The sequence below is a fragment of the Larimichthys crocea genome, chromosome III, assembly GCF_000972845.2.
Source record: "Larimichthys crocea isolate SSNF chromosome III, L_crocea_2.0, whole genome shotgun sequence".
NCBI lineage: Eukaryota > Metazoa > Chordata > Actinopteri > Sciaenidae > Larimichthys > Larimichthys crocea.
The window spans coordinates 34,681,790-34,706,089 of record NC_040013.1 but is presented as its reverse complement, the minus strand read 5'-3'; the positions used below and the strand labels follow the sequence as shown (position 1 = coordinate 34,706,089).

The window sequence follows — 24,300 nt, the reverse complement described above, 5'->3', positions numbered from 1 at the left end:
TGTGCTTCAGTAGTGGACTAATTATCATTCTTCATCCACAGATACCGTCACAAGCAGGTCCCTGTGCTGGAGGCAGGAGGTAACATGAACCACGCCCATGACTGGGTGTGGCTTGGCAACGAAGCCGACCTTTTAGCCGACCACTCTGACCAGTGCCACGGTGGGCTGCCTGATGAGTGCACCACCATCATAGACCGTAATGAAGGAGGATATGAAGAGAACAAATACCTGCTGAACGGTGCTGGTAACACCTTGGTGATGGGCGTGGGCACAGGCATGGGCACCATTAGTGGGAGTGGTGGCACAGGTGGACACCGAGGTGTCACCCACGGACAAACCTTGCCTAGATCTGTTCCAGAACCGCATCAGTGCCTTTCAGCAATCACTACAGGTGGCAAAAATGCCACTGGCCAAGCAGAGCATCTGAATAATTCACCCCGAGCCACGACTGCAGCTGCAGTTGCAGCCGCCAAACGCAAACGCGTCCAGTTCACATCTTTTGCCACTGTTCTGCCCAATGATAATTCAGGTAGTGGTGGCCCATATACCAACTCTTCAGTCTTGGTGACCAATGGGAGTGAGGATGACATCAAGTGGGTGTGCCAGGATATGGACCTGGGTCAGTCTGAAATCAGAACCTACATGGAGAGGCTACAAGACAATCTGTGACTGAGGGGAAAGAGACTGAGAAAGGAGGGGCAGAGGATGAGGGCAGGAGGGGGAGGAAGGACAATGAGTACAATTCACCTGTAATGCCTTTGCGATGGATGAAGGGAGGGAGAATGGAAGGAACATAAGAACAGTAAAGGGCACACAAAATGTGGCAACGAGTTTAAAGGATTATTGAACAGACAGTGTAGGGGATGCTTACATTTAACTCCCCTTAGCCCCTTAGGCTGTGGAAAGCATACTGTCATCACTAGCTCACAATGAAATCAATGGTAGCAAACGATGAATAACACTTTGAATTTGTTTTATATTATTTATTATAAAAATATTAGTGTAAAAATCAATTATAAAGTCACTATTGGTTATGAATGTTTATTTTCAGAATACCAGTAAACCATTGTGCTATACAGTAAATTCAGGGTACGTTATTGGACAAACATCATTAAGCCACTGTACATTTAAACAATGGTGGCAAAACGTATTTTTTACTCACATGCCATCTTGCCAGCAGTGGATGTGGCTGTTGATTAAATATTGATATCTAGTTTTTATTTACAAACCTGCCAAGTCTGTTGAATTGTTATATAAGTCACTGATTTCTGAAGAATAGGTGCGCATCAGAGGTACAATATGTTTGTTTTTGTTCTATCATGTGACCCATTTGCATTGCTCATAAGTAAAATGTAACATGTACAAAAAATATATATATATATATTCCAAGTACTCAATTATAAATTCAGGCACCAGTGGGAGTTGCCAATCAGCACTGGATACAGGTGATCTTGGTCTTTCCTCAAACAACATAATGTGTCAAGAGGTGGAAAATGATACACAGAAAGACTGTTTCTCCCTTGGATCCAAGACAGAGGCATTTAAACTTGCACAATTACAAACAGGAAAGGACATTGGCCATATTTGAGGCTTACTTCCTGTTTCCTGAAACCTTCCAGCCAATGACGGCTTTCCCCCAGTATTCAGAACCAATCCTGTCATTCCCTGGCTCTTCTTCTTGTCTGTGATTGGACAGCAGTAGTAACTTTGTGAACTTCAGTACACAGTGAAATACTGTGAAATACTGTCTGTAAACTAAAGGGGGACCGACTGAGGTGTCTCATTGAAAAAGGAGGCTGCTTGGGCTTTGCAAAGCCTGACTGAACACTTTGAGGATTATTTAAAACTGAAACCATGTAGGCAACAAGACAGACCAGAATACCTACAGTGTTACACATGGAGCTAACAGGACAAACTGAGTGACATTACAATACAAGTGAAAATGGAGTGACACTCACACGAATAGATATGGGTTCATGAAACATGTTTGTTCTTGCTGAACATAATTATGTATTTTTTCTCCTTTTGTTTGTCCTTTTTGATAAATAGAAAGTTTTTATTATGGTTTTCCTTGTTGCGTTTGTCCTAATTTGGGAAGATATTAATTGTAGCTTTTTAGGTATATTTTTTAGGTATATATGATTCTTTTTTCTCCTAGAGATCTATTTATTTAAATTAACATTTGAGAGGGTGAGGATGGGAAGAAAGGCCAAGGGCAATGATTGAAAACCATATACCTGCTGGTGAATGATAGCACATAAGAGAACAAGTGAAAGGAAGGGGACAGAACTGGCAGAGATTGCCTCACCTTCGTTAAGCTCAGGTGACGAGTCATGAAGAACCGACAATAAAAAAGGAGAACTGTAAGATTGTTAAGATTGCAATATTTATTTATAAATGTGTTACTGTTTCAGAGTACACTGTATGTTGTAGATAAATAAACATGCTTCAAAGTGCTTGTGAATAAGATTGCAGATCACTAGCCAACAACATGGTGATATTTTGTACATTTTACAGTGCAAACATGATACACAATACTATCTACCAACACAATGTGAAAGTGATCTTATTGGTTCTTTTTCTAAAAATGTTCCTGTTTTTGTTTAAAGTATTAAATGAGTTCTTGTCTTTGTACAGGGTAGGAATCAGTTTACCTCCATAATGAGATATAAAAATGGAGATCCATAGTGCATCACACTCAAAATTGCTTGAGGTTGGTGAGTCCAAGTTATCCATTTCAGAAAGAAAACCAAACCAAATCAAATGTTAGGATGTTGGGCTGAAAACAAAGGCAGAATCTGCATTACTACAGATATAAACATTTCTGTTTTCAGCCATTTGTTTAACAAAATTCATAAAATAAATGCACATCAATGAATGGCCAAATCATCAGGATGGATTGAGAGGACAGAGAACTTGGATAGGTACAGAAAAGAGACCTGAGCTGACTCCAAATAGGGGAATTAAATGGGCTACACAGCCTCCACCAAAGCAATAGATATTTTGACTGATGATGATAACAATATTGTATGCTGTGGACTCATACACATCACTGTATCTCACCTACTCTAACGTAGCTATAAGACTGCTGTGACTGAAAGGAACAGTTGAACAGGTTTGATAGTTGGTTACGGTAGAAGTGTAGCAATGCTCTCAGAAGACAAACCTTTTGACTCTTAACATGTTAGAACTGTGAGATTGGTTATACTTTACAGCCTGTGACACCCATTCTACCTGTTATATAATTTTAAAACTGTATGGATGTCAACTGAAAAAACAAACAAAAAAAAAAACGCTATTTTTGAACAGTTATTTTTGGGGCATTTTAGCTTTTATTTGATACAACTTCTGTATGTAGCCTTTGTGGAAATACTGCAATTCACTGATTGCTGAGTAAACTACTGCTGAACTTTGGCACTCTCCGAGAAGAAAAAAAAAGCATAAAGTAAGGTTTGGTTTCTTTGTCATTTTAGCAGCTGTCAAAAGTTTCACAGAATGGCCATGATAGTAGTTGGTTGCAATTAGATGGTGCTGGATGGAGTCTTCTGTTGCTAATTTGGTTCTACCAATAACCAACAGACGTCTATGGGTGCAGAAACAAAAGCACAGTTTTAATTTATTTTTTATTTTCCACATTCCTCTTAGAGGCTTTTTTGCTTGCAAATAGATACCTAATAAGTTCTGGCAATCCATCTCCAAGAGAATTATGTTCATATTTAACCAACTGGCAACACTAATTATTATTCACTGCAGGTATTAGTTTGATGTTCGTATAGCAGTGAGGAAACTGACTGGGCATATACTGTGTTTAGTTCATACTAACAACACTGACTTCAATATTTAGTGTCATGATGCACATGGCCATTGCATTGCCTGCAAAACAGTTTTATATGAACATATTCTGACACGAAAGGTTTGGAGACAGATCTGGGTGCCTTTGAGCTGGTGGGTTCAGTTGCTCTATGTCTTCTCACTCAGTCTCATTGTACACACTTTGTGACTTTGTGTCTATAGAGGATCTGCATGGTGCTGCCTATTTTTTTCTGAGAGAAAAACAAGGAGGCCTCATTTTCAGAGAATGGTTTTACATTATTAGCCACTATAGACGTCCCCTGTCACACTCTGTCTTGCAATGACACTCAAGTGAAGTGAACATACTACCTTAGAACCACATTAGTTCTGCATATGGAAACATGCACCTCTCAACCAGCTTGTTTTCAGACCATTGCAAGTAACTTCTAATCATGGAAATATGTAAAGAAATCCCTAACAATTCCTCTTGGATGAAAACAGAGCACAGCAGTAGTTCAGCCAGCAAGCAAGCAGTAAAAAATGGGACGACTACAGTGGCTAGATATGACTGTGCTAAAAAAATAATAATAATAATAATCTAACAATTATAAAAAAAATCATATTCTGGTAAGTTTGGTCATTATGTGTCATAACAGTGAGAGGTGCCCATGGACGGCAGGAGAATGTGCTACACGTAGAAGAGGTGGCAGTGGACAAAAGCCCTGAATGATTTTTCTTTGTTTTGTTTTTCTTTTTGCTATTGTCATTGTTTAAACATGGTTCATGGAGGCCAATAAAGACCCATAACCAAAAACTGACAGCTTGCTTCTACTGTCTCATAATGCTCTTTGATGTGCAATCAATTTGAGTCATAATAACAATCAACTTCAGCTTCCTGCCATAATCATTTGATTTTGACTGATAGAACAATAATAACAGTGGCTCTGGAAATGTAGGTACAGTGTGAGAAATAGTGCGTGTGTGTGTGTGCATGTGTGTTTCTCAATCTTACTAGTGAAAGCAGAACTTTTTGTGTTGAAATGTCAAGTTAAAACAAACAGGCTCCATGGAGATGAGTTGTAAAAAGTAGGAAATTAAACATTAAAGAAAACAAAATATACTGTTGTTTTTGGAAAGGAAATTCTTACAAAACAAAATATACTGTTGTTTTTGGAAAGGAAATTCTTACAATCTGTTAAAAAGGGGAAAAAACACATAATAAATTGACTTTGACCCGAATAAAAGCTTTGCAATCCTGTATTTTTCTGAAGAGATACTTGTTTTATCCAATAGCAATTTTAGTAATGGAAAGTATCTCTGCAATATGCCATGCGATGTGTTTCTAAAAAAAACACTGGGCATTTCTTCTAGATCTTCTTCTAGATTAGACAAAAACTTCTGGTGATATTTTAGTAAAAACACTTAAGATTACCAGTGACTGACCTGTTAATTAAGAATAGGCAACTGTGTCACAGAGGGCTACAAGACTACAGGATCTGATTTCACTGATTAGCAATCCTTGAATTAAAGAGAAACTGAGTAAATTCCCTGGTGGTATCTTTGGGCTTATTTGAGCCAGGCCTGAGAAGAACAATGTCTGCTAGTGATGAATTGTGTCCAACTTAAACTGATGTCAAGGCATCAAGAGAGCTAGGTAATGCAATTACTCTCCCCCTGCATCAGTTACATGCAGGATTTGCTCAAGAGTTTAGAAATGTTTGGCTTAAAGTTTAGCAACAGCTACAATATTCTCCCTTTCGTGGCTCACGAAACAGACATTGGTTGGAGAGTCACATTTTACAAATGAAGTGATTACCTCTGGGGACCACTGATCCCCTGAGATCCCTTACTAATTTTGTCTGGGCTCTAATCGCCAGGCTTCTGTGAGCTGCTGCTTGGAGGCCCAGCGGGAGTTTTGATGATGGAGAAGCATTTACATCAAAAGTTAATTAAGATAATGCTTTATAGCCCACCGGATTACCACGAATAAGTATGAAATTAGATATCCATGATAAAGTTTAAATTTGATCTGAAGTGCCTCTACCACCCTGTGGCATTCTGCCCACCATCTCATGAAGTGTGTTTGTGTGTGTGTTGAAAAGCTGTCTTGTGAAAAAAAAGAACGGAGCATTGTGGAGGGTATGTTTTTCACAAATCGTGATGCCTAAAGCTTGCTCAGTAGCCACTCAATAGAACTTCTGCGATACAGTCACGATACAGTTGTGATACAGTCAGTCAAATGTAGTTAGTCTTAAGGAATGTGGCACTTAAAACCCAAACGCGGATGAATTTTGTCCATAGTTTGTCAGCAGGACTTTATCATATCAAATGAACCCAAGTAATGGATTTTTACAACAAATGTTTTAATCTAGTCCTATGTGATTTAAAGTGATTCACATCTGAATGTAGAAACATTGTCTTTGACCTGGATCATTGCCACAGATCGCTGAAAAGTTTCTGCACACTTGAGACATTGCACCATGGTGGTATGTCTAAAGAATATTCTGGATCTTATGAGTTGAGTCCCTGTAATTTTTGTATAAAGATAAAATTTGTAAATTTCTGTGTCCCTTTGTTTTTTAACAGCTGCAAATCTCAGTTAGTGTGTGTGGTCCAAGTAGCAACCCCTGTGGCTGTGAAGTGAAGCCAATCCGAAGAGCCAAAAAACTGCAGCTCCTCGAACAGCCAACTAAAAATGTCCAATTTTTACATCAGAAAGTGTTTTGGAGCTAATTTTCCCGATCATGACAACTGTATTGAGTCAGATTTTTCATATAACTTACCCATTCAAATTATATTTAGGCTTAAAGTTATACATAATTAACAGCAAGGCCGATTTGATTGACAGGTTGGTGCCGTTACATCCACGTGTTCCCATTTTTAGATTAGCCAAAAGGTGGGCGGAGCCACCACACTATGAGCTTCATGTAAAGCTCTTCAGAAACCTGTGGCAGACATAATGGATACAATGTCCATATGTGTTACTGTCTATGGTGCAGTCAAAGATAGACTAGCATTCTCACAATTGACCCTGTCTCTGCCTGATCTATACCTCCTACCCGATCGGTATTGCGCATACTGCATGCAACTCTGAACAGAGAAGGTAACGAGATATTCATTAGCTACTTCAATTATCAGCTTGATGTATTTTGATGAAATATTTTCTTTTCTAACGTGAAAATTCCTCACTTCTCAGTATTAGATAAAGTAGCAAGTTAACTGATATCTGACATATACATACTTATGCTCTTCCGGTAGATGTGATAAACATAAGTCACCATATGTATCAGATCAAACTGCCTTCTTTCATCAATAACACTGTCAATAATAACATACTAACACACAAATACATAAATATATATATAATATATATATATATATATAATAATATATATATAATATATATATACATATATAAGGCTGTCAATCGATAAAAAAAAATTAACTAATTAATCGCAAAAAATTCTGTAATCGCGATTAATCTATCAATAAATGTTCAATAAATTAAATGCATTTTCGTAGACGAAGCTTATAATGAATATTTATTTATGTAAAATGATCAAATTAATGTAGAATAAACACAGAGAAAGTAAATTTAAATTCATTCAATTTATTGGCTTACGGTGCACATATGCACAGTGCAAACAGAAAAAAGCCAGAATGAGGAAATATACTGACAGTGGCACACTCCTGTAGTGTAGACTGGTGAGGTCCCGTGAAGGTAATTTCAGCAGGGTGTTTTGCTTTGAGGTGATATGTTAAAGTGTGTTACTTCTGTGGAATTTAAATTCGGCTTTGCAAACTGCAAATTACCTTGTTTTTGTCCAACGAGCCGTCGGGCAACTTTTTAAAATGAAATGTTATTGCTTTAAGTTAATGCCTCTTATACATCCATTCACACACACACTAATATATCTGGGAAACAAAGCTCTACTTTGCCACATCCAAAATGGCGACCGCCACCGGAAGTAAACAAAACCGCGTTAATTGCGTAATTTTTTTTTAACGCATTAATTCTTCAAAATTAATCGACAAAATTAACGCGTTAATTTTGACAGCACTAATATATATATATAAATATAAAATTCTGGAGCTAATGATGGAAGTCGCTAAAGAGTGAGACCTCTCCTTTAGCTTTCCTTCCCGTCTCTGTTGAGGGTTGCACATGCGCAGTACAGAGCAGGCAGGAGGTACAGGTAGGCCAGTCAAATCTACTGATGCAGGTGAAGTTAATTAGAAAATCAGTCAGTGTCAAAGTTTTAATGGACATACAGAAAGTGAACAACATTTAGCTGAGTTAAAGGAAAAAAACCCAAAATGAAATGCAAGTGTTGCTTGTTTTCCAGTGCTGCTAACGGTATTACATACATATTATATTACAGTGCGTTTTTAAAACGTGTCATGGCATGGAGAGAGGATGACTTCTTTCCACAAGCAATCACAACAAGCGCAGGAGGACTCACTGTGACATGAATATGAACGACTTCATCTGCACTGACAGAGAGGATGATGTACTTCTAAACGTGAGTCAGACAGATGTCGCCCTGTCTCTTTGGTGGCTATTTATTTATTTTTTTCCTGATGGTTAAATGCCTTTCTTTGGTTGTGTGTGTGCGTTTAACTCTTACAACTTAAACTTATGAAGGTTAATAATATACAATGGACCTTGTGTTATTGCTGCTGCATGGACAACGCAGGACAGAACAGAGGCTTAAAAAATGTGAAATTGACCAAGTTCTGCATTTATTACTTGTTCAGCCAGTTGTTTGTTGTCTGTAGCGTGTGTTTAGTGAATAAGCCTGTGCAGAAGGTGTTTTCTTCATCCTTGTTGTTAGTTAGGACCTCGGCCATTTGTTGTGTGCCAAGCATAAAGATAAGAAATGTAAAAGTTGTATCATACACGATAAGTGTAAGTATTTAGCTTTGGAGTACTGTATATGCTTATGGATGCATAAGAAAGTTGTGTGTATGATGTACAGCAGTGGTAATGTAACTTACTGTATTGCTGTACATATACTGGTGTAGTATTTCCGAGGTTCATTTCCTCCTACTTCATACTTCTACTCCTACATTTCAGAGGCAACTATGGGAGTTTTTACTTCACTACGTTTATTTGATTTGCTTTACTTGAACTTAAATTCTAGTTACTTTGCATATTCAGAATAATATTACAGAAAAGCATTCTTTGCATAGGCATAATTATTAATTCTTGTCTAAACTGGAGACATCATGTGGTTTCACCTTGACCTTCACAAATTCTGTTTTAGGTTTTTACAGTCTTAACAGAGCGGCATCAGTGCACGGGTCAAGTGCATTATTAAAGGTGATGTTTTCAGTGCAGAAGTTTCTGTTGTTGTCAGCATCTGCTTAGGATGAACTTGGGTTACTGTAATCAGTCGAGCTGTGTCTGTTATGTTCTACCAGACTTCTGATGACTTTGAAATGATTCCACAGCTCCCATATCTTTCTGTTCCTGACACCTTCACTCTTCTTAAAAATGAGAAAAACTTTCATGCTTGAGTGCTGAATTTTGTTGTGCTGCTAAATTAATTTAAATCAAATTTCGTGATCGAGGTTTCTCTGCATCACCTTTCTTGTTTTTTTTTTTTTCTTATTTGACCTTTTCAGTCCACAGTAAGCAAAACATTAAAACAAATTTTAATACAGTGCAATCTAAAACACAGCTGTTATGAAATACAGCCTTCTTTACACCTTACTGACACGTGTAAACAAAAACTGAACTGAATTTATTACAGAGTTGTTGTATTGAATTTTACAGTAGGAGTAAATTTTAAAGCCATTCCTGTTTTGCTGGTAGTTGGGTGCATATTTTAAGCTCCATATTGTGCAAATAGAGCTGCTTTAGTGGCTTTTATCTGACAGATGGGCAATATCTTATTGCATGAAGGGCTTTTAAATTTGTTTAGCTAGAAAACAAAACAGTTTTGTTATTCACTGGTGGAGCCCTCTCTGTTCAATGCATATATACCAGCATTTTGTTGATTCTGTCAAATGTGCCAATTTATTATTTTTTGTTTCATATTATTATATAAAAATCTAATCCAGTTTAAACTGTTTTAACTGTTTTTAATATTTCCTGTGGCATCTGGTAACTGTTTGATAGTACAGTAGTTTAAACCCGTAAGTATTTAAAACATATTCAATTAATAATAATTTTATTCCTTTACCTGTTTCCAGTTACTTCTTTCCAAGACTCAGTTTTAGAAACATGAGACTGCTTGTGTGACCCGCAGAGCCATGGGGATACTGCACCGAAATGTATTTTACACCCCAGTGAGAATGCAGCTATTGAGAGAAGCCAGACTCATGAGGGAGAACAAGAGCAGAAGTCCAAATCTAGACTCTTATTACTCTTTATGAGTAATAAGAGTCACAAAGAGCCCCTTAGGCCATTTCTTCAAATATCACCCCATTTTCCTCCATCACATACCACTCAGATGTTGTTAAAATACATCTGAGTGTGAGTGTGAGTGTGTGTCTGTAGTGATGTTGTGTGTGTTTGTGAAAGATAGAGTGAGGTCACAATGGCCATAGTGTGTCCAAGGGTGACCACCAAGGGATACAGAGAGCCAGTGGGGGCCCTGAATGTGCTGAAATAACATTTTAATTAATTGAAGTAGTCCTATTTTTAACTGATCTAGGCACCGTCCAAAAACATAAACCTAAAAGTTTGGTTTGCTTTCTAAGACTGCACAGTCTTAACATTTTTATCCCTCAATATAGGCTTATATCTATCTGAGAGAGAGAGAGAGAGCGAGAGAGAGAGAAGGAGTTACAGAATTAATTAGACTATAAGGAAGACCTTCAAATACTTGTGAACGTTACCATTTAAAGGACCAGTGTGTAGGATGTATTGGCATTGGATGGTATAAGTGCAACTGTAGCTGGAAAAAAAAAAAAACTAGAATTATTTTTAGTAAAATAAAATTGTTACCTTAGAATGAACCTTTCATACCTGCAGATGTAGTAGGTCCTCTTTTATGTAGTCTGCAATGGTTCTGCAGTAACCCAGAGCGGACAAACTAAACACTCACTCCAGATAGAGCCTTTCAGGTGTGTTCATTTCTCTACCAGCATATTTTCTTGCAATCAGCAACTATACCAACTGATGCCCCTAAGTTGAAAAAAAATACTTGTTTACAGTCATGTATTTCGTTGTCTTTTGTGTATCAGTGTGTGCGAGCTCGCGTATGTTTTGATGAGACTATCTGTTATTGCTGAGTTATTTTAGCACAGTAATGACAGTCTTATCTTCACCCTGACAAAATACACAGACAGTGTTTTTGTCCATCAAGGTAAATGCACCTTCTGCACTTTCCTTTATGCTTGCAGGGCACACAAACAGAGACACACACACAGACATACATACATGCACACACACACGAATTGACTAAAGCCACCAGGACTGAAATATGCACTGTTTATTACCCTAGAAAGACACCCATCATCAGCACACTTCAGATCCAGCTTCATATAACCCTGTGAGATGAAACATGCAGTTACTATTAGCCCGCTCCTACTACAAAACCTAAGTAATAGTAATCTGCATGCAAGTGTGACAAGTGTGTGTGCAACAAAAACACATCTGTATGCATATGTTTACTTTCATATTACAATGAGAAAGTGAAGGTTTCCTTTGAGATCATACTGTAGTCTTGTTAAACGAATGCTGTTTCTCCCATTGGAAGAAAGTTAGCTGTGCAGAACACAGGATTTTTTTTTTTTTTTTGCCATGCTTTGCATGTCCCAGACAAATTTCTCTGAGCCAAAACCCCCGGAGTTGTCCAAGATGCTACGCCAGTCTTTGCACACCTCAAAGAAGAGTCTAGCAAGGCGGGAAAGCAGTATATTCAGAACACACAAGGAAAACCACACACAGATATCATATGTCTTTGAATTAGTTGTTGGTCAATTGTTATGTTGCAACTTAAGTTTTTTTTTGTTTTTAACGTTTTCCGGAAACTTTAAACTGTTGTGGCTGCTGCTTTTTCTTCTTTTTTCTGCATTTTCTTGGCAGTTCACCAAGCTTAGGGTGTGGTTACCACCATTATTAAATAATTTATTTCATTTATTTTATATATTTACACATTTATTGGCATGTGTAAAAAGGACTCAAGCTAATGCTGTTTTCATTTTGTCCTCCACCACCCTCACTGGATTAACTTCCATATCTCCATCTCTCCTATTCTCTCTGTCTGTCACTATCAATTTCACCTTATGTGAACCTGACCTTTCACCGTTATGTACTGTGGTATGTCACCCTTACATCAGTTGACCCCCTTTGCTCTTGCACTCAATGCACAGGTAAACACAAACCCAACTACAGTCTCTCTCTTTCTCTTTTACATACAGTATTGCACTCTAATTTAGAGCTGCTTTCCATTAACATGTGTTTTGTCCGTCCCTGCAGGCTCTGCTCTGCTACACTGGTTGATTTACAGCTCTTATCAAATACATATTGCCAAGCGAGTGAGACGTGCAACCTTTCATTTGCACGCCGCCGCCCTGCAAATTCGACACGCTACATTAACAAGAAAAATGACTGCTGCTATGCATGCCAAGAACGTGTGTGTAAGAAAGAGTGACACAGAAAGATGACTAAAAAGTGCTATAGAAGGAAATACCGTACAGTAAGTGTGCGAGTTTAAGTTTTAGCATCTGTGTGGTGTGGGTGAGAGAGCAAGGAAGAGTACCTACATTAAAAAGGTGTGTAATTTATGGCTCTGTGTGTGTGTGTGTGTGTCTGTGTCTGTGTCTGTAGTGATGTAGTGTGTGTTTGTGAAAGATAGAGTGAGGTCACAATGGCTATAGAGTGTCCTGGGTGACCACCAAGGGATACAGAGTGCCAGTGGGGCCCTGAATGTGCTGAAATAACATTTCAATTAATTGAAGTAGTCCTATTTTTAACTGATCTAGGCACCGTCCAAAAGCACGAACCTAAAAAAAAAAACAGAATAATCTTGTTCAGTTTGGTTTGCTTTCTAACTAGACTTCACAGTCTAACATTTTTATTCCCTCAATATTTAATTACAGAAGCAATTTGTCGATGTTAAAATAGCCGCTTTCTCAGCTTTTCATTTTCAGCATCATTCAATAGATTGTGAATAGTTTCCGTAAGGGGTGAAATAATTTTCTCAACTCATTAATTTTGCTTGATTTTCCTCTGTGACCTACGCTTCTACATCCTGTAAGTACAATCTGCAACGACTAAAGCAACATTTCAGTGAAGCAGCTCAGTGTTGTTTAGGAGTCATTAGTGGATCAGAAGTGAAACTTTTCCTTTGCAAGCCTTGCTGCGCTGCAAAAATGAAAGCACTGACCGTAAATGACACGAGACACTGAGGTACTTGTGAGTCTGCCTGCCTATCTATCCTGTTTAAATTGATGAATGGCCAGTCAGGGAATTTATTGCAATGCAGAAGCTTTGTGTACAAGCTTTCACACACACAATTTGCAGTATTACTACTGTTGCGAGGTCTTAAAGTGTCCATATACATTTCTCTTTGTTTAAACGTTACCCTCACAAACATTTAACTTAAACTAACTAGACCTCCACAGCCATACAGGCTACTTTTATGGTATTTTTTTTCTTTTTTTACACTTGGATAGGAACTAAAATGACTATTGTTCACATTTAATTTCACATTTCAAAGATAACTCTCCAAAAAAAAAAAAGGTCCTAAGAAGAAGTTATTATTAGTGCATGTTTGTCTGATTAATATTAGGTTTGGGATAACCTCAGGGTAAGGGTATGGGGTAGCCATGTAGTAGTAAAGGTTAGGATAAGTCTACAGGAAAGAGAGAAACAATTGGGAGAGTATATGATCACTATTTATTAATTGACTTATAAAAGTTAGACACAAACACACAGATCTGCAATAATGTGCTGTAAATGTGTGTGAGATGGACATTGACTTAGTGTATAACAATGGCTTACTCTTAAATACCCACACACTCAGACACACAAGCATGCTGACTGGTTTAATTCATGGCCCATTAATCGCTGTGTGACCTTCCTGAGGTGTTTGGTGATCCACAGCTCTTAGTGAGCTTGCAGAGTAATAGATGATATCCTACTACTACTATTACACACACACCTGCACACACGCACACACTCATAAGAGCCTCTTAGCATGTTCACAGATTGGGATTTTAATAGATGGTGGCAATATTCACATGTTTACACATATATTTCCACATATATGAATACATACAGCAGATCGAGATAGATACACATAGCTCGCATTTAGACAACTAAATTGCATTCGGTGTCAGTGGTGTAACAGCTAATGGCTTCATTACTTCTGGCACAGACACACACACCCACACACACATGACATTCTGTATACATTGTGAGAAGTACATGGCATCAGGCTTGCAAATGTTATGTATACATACAAAATGCCAAAATCCAAGTAGACACTGTTTCTCTACAGTTAAATCCACTGGCTCCCCAAATACGCGCACACACAAGATCAGGAAGACGAGTCAGAGTACAAGATGAGCTGCACAACCTTATATTTATATACCACACACACATACACCAACCATACAATCAAGGTGTCTTAATGTTATATGTCTCAAACCAGCAGACTAGTGAAGTGAGCCACAACCTCAGTCCTGCAACTGTTAAACTAATGCGCGCTCTCTCTCTTTTTCTCTCTCTCTCACACACACACACAGTTCAACTTCAGGTACTTGCCTGTTCAGCCCACCCTGCTGCACCATCTGTCCCACCTTTCCTATTAAGAGTCCAGCAGTCTCAAATCTCTGCCTTGATTTATGACTGTGTGTCTGTGTGCATGCGTGTATGTTTACATAAGACTATACTAATGAGCTATGTGTATACTGTATATGTGCCTGAGCAAATTGATATGTCTGTATGTGTGTGCGTATGCGTGCAAGTGCATGGGTGTGTGTAGGTGTGTGATGTATGATATGTTCAGTCAGACTCAGAGCCCTAAATGGCTCCTCATCCATTCACGTCTTCTCAATTTAATGACAACTGGAGATTCAGAGAGCCATCAAATGAGGCACAGAAAAAAAAAAAGCAAAAAGGAAAAAAGACAGATGCAGAACTATTGAAAAAGAGAAATGGAAAGAATTACAAAGAGAGTGAGAACGACAGATGCTGACTTAAAGCCTCATTAGCATTCTGCACATATCTTGAACTTATCACCAGAACCTTTTATATGAATTAAAAAAGTCTCAATGCTGCTGCCACACATACAGTAGTGACACGTCTGTCAGAAACATACTTGACATCAACCGTTGTTTTTTATGAATACATTTCATTCACTTGCATCCTTGTTTTTTTATGTCATGTACAAAACTTCTTTCCAAGCATGTGTTTCAATGCACAATGCCAGCTGTTTGTTTGCGTATATTTCAAAATAGCTTGTTCTCCAGAGCATACCTTATTGAGGTCAGGGTCATTTGTTTTCACACCTGCTAGTCACACAACTAACAGTTCGATAGAGGAAACAAAGAAAAAGAACAAAGAAGAGTTTTATATGAAGGAGTTCATGGTCAAATAGTTTAAACTTGTAAAGAGTACCTTAAGTAAATCAAACCTATTAAAGAACCAAGAGTTCTGCCATGTGCCAGGACAAATATATCTGAGTTTGGCAATGCTCTCTGTGCTGCCGGTTTGTTAAGGAACCAGAATTTAAGGACTCGGGCTGGGCAGCATGATGCTGTGTGGCTGGAATGTAGTCCACATGTTTAATTTCCACAAAGTTTTTTTTTTTTCTTCCTTGGCAGCTCGTAGGACTTTAACATCCAACTGTCGTAATGCTCGAATGTGGTAGGCTTATTGGTTGCTTGGTTATGTTACAAAATACTCCTTAGAGAAATAGCATGAATAACATTTTGAAACATTTCTTGTTTCCTGGTGTGTTCAGTTTTGATTGACAGTGTGTGGCTGTTGTAGAGTTATATGATGGACAAATCTGATGTTTTGTAAAATCATTTGATATATGAGGTGGTACTGTTATGTGCTTGTACTGGTATGTAGAGTAAATACAAGGGGCTCAGGGGGAAGGCAGTCTATAAGGTACTCTATTTGTGGGAATCAGGTGATCTCATGCTTTTGTCTCACAGGTTGATCGCCTCTTCTTAGGAAAGAAAAAAGAAAAAAGTTTTTCTATTACATCACCTGAAGCAAATTTGTCTAAAATATTGTTCTGTTTTAAATTTTTTTTGTTTTTTTATAAAATACATGAAAGAACAAAGAAAACATGTTCATCCAGTGCTCATTCAACAAATATGCTCTATATGCTCAGATAGGAGACAGTTTAAGCTGTCAAAAGCCAAAACAGATGTCAAAATACATCGCCTGCGACACTCAACAATATATCTAAAAACATGAAGAAAAAAACATAGAAAATAAAGAAGAATAAGAGACAAGGGAGAAAGTGAATTGTAAGTGGAGACAAGGATCACCTCAGCTAGTTGTTCACACAACCATATTGCCGTGACTACACGCAAGTGATCAGAGTTGGTGATTATTGTACTGACTATTTTATGTTTGGTAGGTGCCAGAAGTTAGTATAGTGTGAGATGATACTCTGACATCTATAAACAATAACAAAAACATTTTTGAAATGTTACATTTAAAGTTTAGAAGCAATACAATTTGATACGATGATGATGAAGTGCCCCTTAAATAAAAGTACACTTAAGGGTTAAAAAAAAATGTGAAAAAGAAGCTTCAGAAAGTCAGTGTGTGTGTGTGTATATGTATATGTATATGTATATGTATATGTATATATATATATATATATTATATACTATCTTATATATATATATTTATTCTCTTATCTATATATATAAAAAATACCTGACCTGTGTGTGGGGGGGAAAAAAAAAAGTGGAGTTCGCCCACATGCCGATTTCTGAGTCTGAATCAATGTGTGGAATGGTGTTTGTGGATGCATTTTACATCACATGCTTAATATTAGCTCCCTGTGAAGCGTCTGAGAGGCATAGAGAGAAAGAAGATCAGTGCTGCCTGAATTGTCACTATTCAGAGATAAAGAGTGACTGATACTCTCAATTTCTTGTCTGAAGTCTTTATCTTTTTTGCTCTGTTGCTGTCAAAGAGCCATGTAACATTTTGACACAGAAATTCCCCTCTCCTCTCCTGGGGGGGAAAAAAAGAGTAAAAAAAAAGAGTCAAATTTCCATTTTTTTCTGACTTTGATGTACATTGTTGAAGGGTTTATGACTAGAAAGCACCCTTTGTTTTTTAAAGTGTCATAATAATGTCTTAAAATGAGCATTGTGATGTGTAAATGGGTATTTTTTTGTAGATACATTGTTGTATTGCAACTTTGTCTGAGGGAACTTAGATAGGTGTTTAACTGGAGCAGAAGAACAATAACAAAAATCCAGTATATGGACTCTTACACCCTGTTTGCTAAATGCAAAATAATAAGAGGAAGCTGGTGTGTTTATGAATTATCTAGCTGACCTATCACACACTGTCTTGTTAGGCCATCATGCCACTCATCACTCCTGCCTTTCCCCTTTTGTTTCTTACCATCCATCTTCTTGACCCTCCTTGTCTCTTTTCTCCTTAACTCCCCCCCCAGCCTTGGTGATGCATGGCTACATTGATACACACCTTCGGCTGCATTCAGACAGGATCAGGCGCTGTGGTGAATCTCTGCAGGGTTGTGCAGCGGGGTGGGATGGGCTGCTGGGGGTGTGCTATTTGTGTTTAATGTAACTGCTGTTAAACATTTAAGAACTAACTTTTTATTTAGCTAGTTAACCACCTTTATCGAAGCCGACGCTCATCTGACACAAATTAAATTAAACTTCTTTATGTCACCATTTAGCAGCAAATTGGAAGCCAGACACATATCTAGAAGCTGGGTACATGAAATAAAGAAAGCTGGTAGAGTATCATACATTATTCCATGAATCCACCTCCACCACCTTCAGTTTCAGGGACATTTCAGGCTGACTGTGTAGGGGTTTGTCCAATCTGAGTGTCTGATAGGTGGGCGAAGTGTGATGTTGGACTGTGTTTCTCCAAAAGTTGGATCCGGCTCAACTTCTCTCCCGCAGGTCACTGTGTTTTGTGGGGCATACCACTGCGAACCCCTTACTGTTGAGTGTTTGCATACATGTGTCTTTGCTTGATTTCCCCATTGTGTGCATGTTGGCACTGTCAGCCACTATTCCACATTTGAATATACAATCAAATAGTAGACAGAAAAAAGATCAGGGTCCACTTATTCACTGTTTACTTATGAATAGAAGTACCACCAACTGCTTTCTGTTTGGCGTGGACCAACGCACTGCATGATTGGCAGGAATCACACAATGTCACTTCATTGAAGTTGTAACAAGCAAATAATAACTGCTCTGTGGTAATGATGGCAGAGAGTTCACAAACTAGTTTGGCCACAGAGCAAATGATTTACAACCGAGCAATCTCTAAAATGCCTCGTTTGGCAAAAATCCAATTGTGCCAAGTCATAACATTAGTTACATCAGCTACTGGAGGCTGGATAACTAACATTACTGCAGATTAAGGTTTTTGTGTTGAGCCAACCTTACACTTTGAGCCAACACTACATGTGTTACACTGGCAGAGGAATAGTTAAACATTTGACACAATGTGCAAGAGAAAGCAGGGGAGTGAGAGAACCCTTAACTGCTAAGCTATGTACTGAAGCTAGCAGAACTGAATCGCATGTAAACATCTGTAGGATTAGTGAGAAAGTCGCTGAAAGAAGAAAGTGATGAGTACCTGAGCAGTACTAGTGTGCGTTTAAATGTATAGCAGATAATTAGTGGCTGTGAAGAATATAACAAAATGAAATGGGTTGACCTAAAGTAACACAGATGCACTGGCAACTGAAAATGAGACAATTCTCTTAGCAAAGCACGTAGGTGTCAATTTTAATTACGTCTTGTTGTATTGATTGTCCTCTCATAGACGTGCAAAAATAGATATTGAAATAGTTAGACCAGGGGTGTCCAAACTTTTTTCAATGAGGGCCACATACATAAACATATAGGAGGGGGTGGGCCACTTACTAGAAATTAGGTATATAGCCTTAACTTTAGTGTATTAAAGTTAGAAAAATCAATTAAAAGTAGTGAAATATGTTATATTGTTGAATATAATTGAAGACAACACTGCATTCATCACAGCTTTCCATAAATGGATCTTTATTGATTTATGCATAAAGAGCTTTTGTAGCTTATTCTCAGAACAGCAGCCTCAGATTTCTTCTTAGACATAAGATTTACAGTACAGAGAAAAACAATAAAGGGGAAAATGGGACGGGTACATTTCAAGCTTGTTATTTACGTTTTTAGGCTTAGGACGGTTATTAACATTAACAGACTGAGCAGGACTTAATAACAGAAGTGTACTTGATCAAGGAGCAAATCTGCATCAGATGACTTTGCGTGTGCAGTGTGTGCACTGAGCACAGCGGTGTGTACTGTAAAAACAGGCTAGTGACAGAATTGATGTGCATTATTGATATTTGTCGCATGTGTACCTGCACATAAATGCTTATTAACACACGGGTACTGTGGAATATATCTTTTACTCACCTAAATTGTGAACGGCATTGCACTCAGTTCATAACTGCCACAGTTTTAGTGCAGATCAAACAGACACACTTCCCCTTGAATTCTTTGAAGAAATATTCACTCTCCCAACGTGTCTGCACTCACTTTCTACCTTTCGCTTCTTTGGTTCTGCCATGTTTAGTATCTTGGGGTAAATTTCTTCTTTGTCTACTTTTGTCGTTTTTGGTGGAGCAACTGCCTTGATCAACAGTAGTACTCGAATAGTAGCCCCCTGGTGTTAAAATTAAAAAGTGCAATACACTCAGGCAAAAGTTGAAGTGTGGGCTATATTCTATTCTATTTAAAAAATTTATTGCGGGCCGCAATTGGCCCACGGGCCGTAGTTTGGATGCCCCTGAGTTAGACAGTGTGTTAAAAGAAATCATCAAACATTATTGTGGCAAATTTTGACAGCGCTGGTGCATATCTGTGTATGCTTCATTGTCTGAATGTTGGTGCATGCAAATTTCCCCATGAGAGTTGGTGACATTTTACATAGTGTACGTGCTGCGGCTGTATGTGTTTGTGGATTTGTGCTGCAGGTGCATCCATGCGTGTTTGTACCTGTATATCTCTGGTGGTCCTACAAATAGCTGATACAAATTACATCTCAGCATCAGCCATCTATCTGTGCGTGTGTGTGTGTGCTTGTGTGCGTGCGCCATCCCTACATGACCATTCACAGTGAAAATTACTTTTTCTTCTCCATGCTTGACGTTTCTCTACACTCGTTTTTTTCCCCCCTCTCATCCTCCCTTCAGGTCTGCTCCGTGCCTCGATACTGTAAGACTTATTTACATTCACAGCCAGGCTGAATCCCATGGGAGCCCCACAGTCGTCCAGCGTGTTGCCTTGACAGAGACAAGCGATGCTTTGTGTGCTGGCCTATCCTGCCTCTCTCAAGTTTTGGCTCAGTTTTTCTTCTTCTCTTATTGGGTCACAGTTTCTGTCTCTCCATCTCTCTCTTTGCTGTGTAAGACATTACATCAGCCCTATACTTGTTAATATCTTGTTTGTTTCTTTGTTTGTCCGATGACTTTAGGAAGATATTTGCTGTGTGGCCTCTCTCACAAAGACATCACTTCTGGAAAAAATAATGTAGTAACTCAACCCAGTTGTGTGGGCCTACATTTGGACTGTCTGGTGGAGAGGTATTGTCCAGTTTGATGGAAATGATCTCTCCACTAGCCAATCAACCATTTGGATCACCACTGTGTCTGGTTTTTACTGATGGCCTTGGACCCTTCTGTACTAATGAACTCAATGTTGTGCATTCTCTGTAAACCCAGTGAGGGATCAGAATTGTTTTTGCCAGCAACTCCAAAATCATATTGGATGTTGTTAAGCTCCACATGACCTGTTCCTGTCTTTTTCCGCTTCATTCTTTCTACCTTTCTTGCTCTTTTCTGTCTCAGTTACTCTCTTTTTGCTGATCCATTCATTTCACTCTGTTTGTCATTCTTTATTTTAATCTTACTCTCTTGTTATTTATTTTGTTCTGTTTAAAATATTTCTTTAAAAATGCATTAGATCTGCATTCTGCTTTTGTCTCTTCCAGGCTTCATGCAGACAGTATCACTTTTCAAACAACAATATTACCAGCAAGCATTTAATTCTAAACAAAACAGGAGTAAACGGCTTCAAGGATCGATTTTATTTCCCCCCTTAACAGCATGTGTGTTTTTTATTAGTTTGTTTTGTCCCTCTACTTTAAAGGTTTTCTTTATGACCAAGAGTTTGCTTTAGGTTTAAGATGATTACTCATATCTGTCTCTGTCTCTCTGAATGAGAAATTACAACAGGTTTATGGTGTTTGTTTTCTGGTGGGTTTAATCCAATTGTATAAAGTGATATAAATGCCAGTGCTTCTCACTTTCTCAGACTCCCCTAAAATATGGCATACCATATCTGCAAGCAAAACACGTCACCATAGCATAAATTATGTTTCCTAGTTGTTGTAACATTTTCTAGAAACACACAGATTTGGTTTGCTCAATGCCACCACTCTCCAAATCACATTTCTACTGAGTGCGGTTTAACATTGGACAGCCTCAGGCTTTTATGGAGTGTGAATGTTTAATTTTCAACATTAAGGTGCACTTTTAATGTATTTTTAATTATTTAATTCTCAACCAAAAACTGCTTTTATGTTTCAGGAAAAAAAGGATATTGATTGTGTTGGCTTCTGTGTCTGTGTAATAATCAACCCTATTGGTAAAAGTGGCAAATGTACATGTTAACTACACATACTGCTGACTAATTTCCATCAGGATACAGTCAGAATACAGCTAAATAGTATTTAGATGCCCTGCAACCTCTTATATCTCTTATCTCTATACTTTTATTTTCATATTTAGGCCTGCCATATATCTAGGCTGTTTCTGTGTCTGTCCATCTGCCTCTCCTCTCTTCTTCCAAAACTGCAAGACCCAGAAACACTCAATGACAGTAAAATTATGGCCCAGTAATTGCAGTGGTGCTGGGGTTGGTCTTGGGATACCATCCGTCTCCAGGCAGCCAAACTACTTTTCAGGAAGCAACCACTGGAACTGATTTACCTCCGAATTTATTTGAGGCGCTGCTCTCTGCTTCCTACTTCTCTTCATTTTGTGCACATTCTTTCTTTCATTTCATTTTTTTTTTCAGGATCATATTTTTCAATCATGATTTAATGTTGCTCTCTTTTTCTGTTTACCCTCAATCACTCTGATCTCTCACCATTTTAAATTTGATTTTCCAACTTAAGTTTTGCTATTGAATAAGCGATAAAGTTGTTTTACAGCTCTATTATAGCTGCCGAGACTGACCTGCTCTTTTCTTTAACTAATTAAGTTGTAGTTAGGCCACATCAATTCACGGTATAAAATCATTCTGACATGAAAAGTGTTAGGTGAGGTTAAAGAATCTCCTCGCTGTGTTTATTTGGAGAATAAAGCAAAACTCTGGGAATTTCCAAAAAAAAGTTTATAAATGAAAGAAAAGCAGTTTGTGTGAAATATTCCTCTTAGGGTATGTACATGCAGTGGATAAACGAAGTGGACGTGTGCAGGCTTTAATACAGAACAGTTTGATGGTGTTTTTTTATGTGTGTGTGTGTCTGCGTGGTTAAATTTGAGGCTCCTCCTTTTGGAGAGGCTGCAGGGATGTTGGGTTCCATTTTAGGAGGCAGCCATGCTTATAAATCGCTTGATGTTGTTTTGCAGCAGAAGAGGGGAAACGCGCGCAAGACACGAAAAGTGTTTGAAAATGAAGAAAAAATGAATGACAAAAGGTGGAAGTGGGCTGATTTGGAGAAAAAAAAAGTGTCTCTCTTGTTGCCTTTTCCATCTCTCTCACTCTCTTTCTCCACCTGAATGATTGTGGCTTGCCGGTGTTTTCGATGCACAGAAGCACATCTCTTTCTTTCCTTGTCGGGTTCCTTCTCAGAATGCTTTCTTAAATCACCAGATCAAAGCAGGGACATCTAAAAGTTTTTTGTGGCACAGATGAGTGAACAAAGAAATAATTTCTGGACCCAACACCTTCCGTCCCCCAACAAATGAAAAGATTGTCTCTGTTTTGGGTTCCCTGTCAAAGAAATGGAAATTCTTTTATTTCACAGGTTAAGAATACTGACATTATCAAATGGGTGAGAGAGAGGGAAAACATTGTTCCTTTAATGAAGGCATCCTTTGCTGGCAGTGCTTTGGTCTGATGTATTCATAGGATTATAAAAGTCCCAGATTATAGGAAATATGTTGTCTTGCTGTGTTGAGTTGAGGGATCATTGCTGACATTGGATTGTCAGTTAAGATGTCTTACAGCAGATACATACTGTCCATCATTATCTGCATTCTCTCCATGCTGGTGGTGATTTTGTATTGCCAGTCCAGCTCCACTCATCACTTTAGGTCCCGATCCTGTTTCAGTCGGGACTTAAGTTAAACTTTTATTTTCCGGCAGAGCTATCACTGAAGAGCGAGGAAAACTAAACAGTGGAAAGAAGACTCATTAAGTAAGTGATGATAACAAGAAATCATTAAGGGGTAAGGGTAAGATCACAAGCCTACAGCTGCAAAGTCTCTCTACACGAGTCAAACAGTCGAAGACGGCATTTTGTAAAGCAGCTTCTTTGTAAAGGATGTAGACTTGACTGGCCTACAGTATGTTTTACCATAATTAAATTAATACTCCATACTGTACAATATTGGCATGCCTCTATTTCAGAGCAAGCTCTAGTTAGCAATCTCTAGTCAGATTTATTTTTACAACCGAATCAAACATCAACCAAGGTCTGTCTTAACCTGATGTAATTTATAGTCAGTGGGACCCTTGAAAACTTCCTGTAAAATCCAAATCAGTTGATGGTTTTTAAAATATTTGATTCTAGGAGCCAAAGTTAAGTGAACACAGTTGCAATGGTTGTTACCATTTTTCCTGTTAAGTGAACACAGTTGCAATGGTTGTTACCATTTTTCCTGTGAAGTGAAAAATTGGGTACAAAAAGTCAAAGTTTTGAATGCAGACGTTTATGAAAACGTGGCTAACATGACCCAGGCATCTTGTGAGAAGAGAAGTGCATGCCATAGGCCTGTGGCACGCAGTTCTTTTTTCTCCATTCGGTACAAGCAACCAATATTACACAGGCCTGTAGGTTTGTTCATTCATGCTTTTCATCAACAGCTATATCTAAGTAAGTGCTTTCTTCATCCCATGAACTAGATAAACTAGAACATACTGTGTGATTTACATTTACACATTTGTGCTCCTGTTTCATATGTAATTTGTAATTTGTACCATATCAGAATAAGATTTTTGGGTGTAGATGACATTTTAATATCACATGTAAATGGGACCTGAGCGACTAGTTGGGAAAAGCTCCTTTGGAGCTGTTCATAAAACCTGTCT

The 24,300-nt window shown here is 38.2% G+C and overlaps 1 protein-coding gene and 1 long non-coding RNA gene across 3 annotated transcripts in view; both read left to right on the top strand.

Annotated features, from left to right (window-relative positions):
* Window positions 1-2,469, top strand: part of si:dkey-215k6.1 (transmembrane protein 132C) — a 224,004-nt gene extending 221,535 nt beyond the window's left edge. The window contains exon 16 of the mRNA XM_019263743.2: window positions 42-2,469. Coding sequence (XP_019119288.2) covers window positions 42-669 — 628 coding nt within the window. The 3' untranslated portion in view covers window positions 670-2,469. The remainder of the gene's footprint in view (window positions 1-41) is intronic.
* Window positions 2,470-7,926: 5,457 nt separating this feature from the next.
* LOC113745713 (uncharacterized) overlaps window positions 7,927-24,300 on the top strand; it is a 55,453-nt gene continuing 39,079 nt past the window's right edge. The window contains exons 1-2 of one of the 2 annotated variants that reach the window (XR_003462337.1): window positions 7,927-7,988; window positions 8,175-8,315. This is a non-coding gene — a long non-coding RNA (uncharacterized LOC113745713). Of the gene's footprint in view, window positions 7,989-8,057; window positions 8,316-24,300 lie in introns of those variants that run through there. The other variant, XR_003462336.1, reaches the window with a different exon arrangement.